This window comes from Etheostoma spectabile, unplaced genomic scaffold, assembly GCF_008692095.1.
Source record: "Etheostoma spectabile isolate EspeVRDwgs_2016 unplaced genomic scaffold, UIUC_Espe_1.0 scaffold314, whole genome shotgun sequence".
Lineage (NCBI taxonomy): Eukaryota > Metazoa > Chordata > Actinopteri > Perciformes > Percidae > Etheostoma > Etheostoma spectabile.
In genome coordinates, this window is record NW_022605583.1 from 445,973 (window position 1) to 450,361 (window position 4,389).

At 36.2% G+C, this 4,389-nt stretch overlaps 1 protein-coding gene across 2 annotated transcripts in view; it reads right to left on the bottom strand.

Annotated features, from left to right (window-relative positions):
• Nucleotides 1–794: 794 nt before the first annotated feature.
• Nucleotides 795–4,389, bottom strand: part of pacc1 (proton activated chloride channel 1) — a 19,230-nt gene continuing 15,635 nt past the window's right edge. For both annotated transcript variants that reach the window (XM_032511031.1, XM_032511030.1), the window contains 6 exons: nucleotides 4,163–4,372; nucleotides 2,403–2,557; nucleotides 2,007–2,149; nucleotides 1,658–1,799; nucleotides 1,449–1,556; nucleotides 795–1,133 (listed from right to left, as the gene is read on the bottom strand). In XM_032511031.1, the coding sequence (XP_032366922.1) occupies nucleotides 972–1,133; nucleotides 1,449–1,556; nucleotides 1,658–1,799; nucleotides 2,007–2,149; nucleotides 2,403–2,557; nucleotides 4,163–4,372 (920 nt within the window). In that variant the 3' untranslated portion in view covers nucleotides 795–971. The remainder of the gene's footprint in view (nucleotides 1,134–1,448; nucleotides 1,557–1,657; nucleotides 1,800–2,006; nucleotides 2,150–2,402; nucleotides 2,558–4,162; nucleotides 4,373–4,389) is intronic.

Here is a 4,389-nt window from a genome sequence, read left to right on the forward strand (position 1 = left end):
TTTTCAAATGCTATAAAATTGAATAAGGCACCACAAAATGAAATATGAGAAAGTAGATATTTGTACTTGGCAAAGAGCGTTGTGTGGAATCAATCATGTTATTTCGGGTAATTAAAAAGAACACTGATAAAGTGTAGGAAGAAGGGTCAATTTGACCCGAGGACAACATGAGGGATAAAAAACATTAATTGTAGTGGAGTAAAAAAAATAAAGGCAGCATGTACATTAACAACATATTTTATTACCACAAACTATAAAATTAGGCATTCAAATATATTTTATTTTACCATATTTAAACAACATGTGTGAAATGCAACATAACCGAGACAGCCATTCAATTCAATTTGAACAATAATATTTTAATATGTACATTTGTACATTATGTAAATGAAATGAAAACAACAGTACAATGAGGGACAGGTTGAGCCAAAACAGAAATAAAACCGCTGATCACTCTGATGGAAGAAAAGTAGTTCATAATAATCCCTTTGGAGTTAAAAATTTAATTCTAAAGCTTTAAGACACAAACATAAAATATGCTACAATATTCCCTTTTTGAATAAGATTATAAAATCCAGCAACATTTTGACCAAAGTTCACATTTTCTCAGTTTTGAAACAGTCATACCATTAAAATCTTTCAGAATTCTCAAACTATAACAAAAATATTGAGTGTCTCAGCTTTCAGCCAGGATTCCTTTACATGCATACAACACATTTATGAAAATACCTCATTTTTGGAAATGGCAACTACCAACAATTCACTGAATTCTTGTCTAACTGGCCATTTTTTTTGGAAATGATTCATCTTGCAGTGGTATTCAGTTTCAACATATCGCTGTATCTATAAAGTGTTATGTTCTAACAAATGTTATGGATTAGAAAACGGTGCAAGTAGTGACCTAAAAAAACCTCACTTGGATCATTTGGAGCTCGTCAGATTGTGTCATCAGTGCTTTTCTGCAAAGTGGTTCAGGTTATTTGGTTCAGCTCCCGGGCTTTATTCCTCAGATGCCTCTTACGCATTCGGATTATCCACTGAATCGTGAGTTTAGCAAAATTAGCAGCCTTGAAGAGAGCCATGAAGACGCCACAGAGAATGGCTACAGAGTTCCAGGGATTTGCAGTCACTATCTGTTTGGAAGTAAGCAAAGTTGAGTTAGAACCGGATTAGTCTGGCTCAATGGATGTAAACTGCTTTTTTTCTATTTAGCAAGGGCACCGTCGCCGCATCTAGAGCTCAGTGTCGCCCAGGATGGTTGTGACTGGTTTAAAGGAAATACAAACAACCCAGAGCATTTGTTCTCCTATCCTAGAATAGATAAGCGGTGTGGCTAGATCATACTTCTACGTGCTGGGGCGATAGGTCTGGCAATGTGAGACTAGAAACTGACACACTTATGTTGACGGATTAGTTCTAATGAGGTTAAAATGTCTGGGAGAACTTACCAGTCTGATGTCTTGCATAAAAGGATCCCGCCATTCAAAGACAGCAAAGAAGAGCTCATTGTTTTTTTCTGATGCAGGCCTTTTGTCATTGAATTTTACCACAGCGGACTAGAAGATCCAACATAAATGATGAAATAAATGTTAATGACAAAGTAACGCAATTTCCATCATACATGTAAGTGTGTGTACAAACGGTGGGACATAAATACCTCTTGCCGAAACTCGACAGCTTCATTGTTTTTGCCAGACGTCCTCACTAAAGACATCTTGACCCAGGTTCTGAATCCTCCAGAGAAAGTCCACATGGAGTAGTTGCTCTCACAATCCCTCATGAAGCCGGATTTATTGGCACTAGAGAGTCAGAAAACAGATATCACTGAAGTCGAAATGGAAATGCACGTTACTATCAGACAGGGTAAAATCACTCTTTGTTTCTTAAGACAGGAATTTAAACTATCAAGCGGTCAGTGTGTTATTTGTGTTGTGAGCAAATCAAATCTTGTATGACCCACTTCAGCTTTCACAGGAGCTACAGTTTACTTGTTTGTTTGCAGTTACCTCTCAATCAAGTCACTAAAATTGGCAAAAAGCATGTAAGAGATGGCGCTGAAGTCCTCCTCTGTTTCATTAAGGCTGAACTGCATGAAGATCAGCTCTTTGTTTCTGACGTCAGACGGGCCGCGGACCACCAGAGCTCTTTTCTGTGGGAACAAAGTTGAGAGTTACTATATTTTTTCTTAAAAAACAGAAAAACTCAAAATGGGTCACATTCACAGAATGAAGAATCTATCTTGACATCAAGTCTAACCTAAATAGCAATACAAAAAAAAACACATTTATTTAAAAAGATGTTCGGGATGACATTGTACATACATGTTAGTGGTGTTTTTTCATATTTCAGCGACTTGTACTGCATGTCTATGAAACCCCCAGCTGAATGTGTTTATGGCTGACCTCAGTCTGATTGGTAAATGGTCCGATGTAAGTCACGTCATTAATCACACAGTCTCCCTCTTGGTGCTTGCCAGGGTCCACTAAAGGTGGGATGTTGTCATGGTAATGATGTCGGCAGCTCAACAGCTGAGCTTTGCCGGGAAACAGAGCGATACCTGCGCAAAGACAAAACACAATTATTAACGAATCCTTGTGTATTGAGACACAAATGCGGTAGCAAGCTCATGGCTGTGTATTGGGAGTCTACTTTACATTCATATGATGTACATCAGTGTAAACTCAACCTTTCACCGTATGATATTGATAGCCCGATTAAAGTTCATAACACCATAAAAAAGGTTGTGGGTGGCAGCAGCAAGGAAGAAAACGATACAAACTGCATCACAATACAAGTTGGGTTTGTTAGTCTGCAGTAATTTAGAGGCTCTTAGCGTTCAGATTATTAGGGGGGGTGCAAAACAATCGATTCCCATTTGTATCGCAATTCAAGCCCTACGGATTCAAAATCCATTCATAGAATTCCAACAATTCATTTTTGTTTCTTTTGTTTTGTAATGGTGTGCATACTTTCACATGGGAAAAGTAACTACATTTACATACTGTAAATCGTCTTTTTAATTGAGAACCGTTTTTGAATCAAATATCGATTTTGAATTTAATCGTGACATTTTCTGAATCGTGCACCCCTACAGATTATATAATGCACACTATGCACACTAATACTGCTGTGCACTTCTTTACAGTATTCAACAAACTGTGACATGGTTTATTGTTATCTTTTTTATATTAAGAAATGAACCCAGAGCCAAAAAACACAGAGGTTTACGGTTATCTGCTGATTTCCTTACTACTAGCTTTCACTGAATTATTTATTTATTACATCGCATAACACATTAGAATTTTCAGTTCAAAAGGTATATACTAACAATAGTCTCACACTGTTTATTAATTACAGTATTTTTAGCTATTAAATACGCCTTTTGGCCTGATTAACTTTGTGACAGCTATACTATTTATATATTCAGACTTTAAAAAACAGCACTGAAGTACTGCACTTTGACTGCACTTGATTATTTCCATTTTTCTAATAGTTCCTACAACTGATCCACTATTATTTGAGAGGTAAACATTGTATTTTAACTCCACTATATTCATAGTTATTACTTACTTACATAATTAAAAGGTTGTAAATATCAAACATATGATAAATTAATGAAGTTCATTAATAGTAGCTCCACCTTGACCAGCTGCAATTTTAAAATAATGTTGACATGTTAATACATTAGAATGAATCCAATTATACATTTATATATCACTTAATCTCATCACTGTGCAATATGTAATACTCAGGACTTTTGATACACCAAACTATATTTCTGCATAATGGATACAAACCCTTTATCTCTCTACTACTTTATATATGTATATAGTTGCTCTCAGGACTGGGCACCACATATATTTATTTATATTTTTATATTTTTATACTTTTGTGCTGACACTGTAAAGGGGTTGGTTAAATCTCATTGCATAGATACTGCACTTGTGTATAATGACAATAAAGACTTTCTATTCTATTCTACAGAGTATATTTTATATATACTGTATATATGTATAAGATTTTATTTAAATAATATACTGTATATCAAAATATATATATATAGAATAGAATAGAATAGAATGCCTTTGATATGCCTTTTGACATACAGTGTATTATTTAAATAAAATCTTTCTACCACATTGACTGTCCCATTTGTGCACACCTGGGGGTGAAAAGGAGTCCACCTCCTTGTAGGTGACAGACATAACCGGGTGGTGGAATCTCTCCAGAAAGTCGGAGATGGTCTGGTAGGCCAGGAACACGGCCACCCCGGTCAGCAGCAGGTAGATGAAGATCAGCACCACGGTGAAGAAGTTCTTCAGGCAGGCTTTGCTGAATCTCACCGGTGGACTGTTTTCCCTGGTGTCATCCTCTGTAATGAAAGTGTGC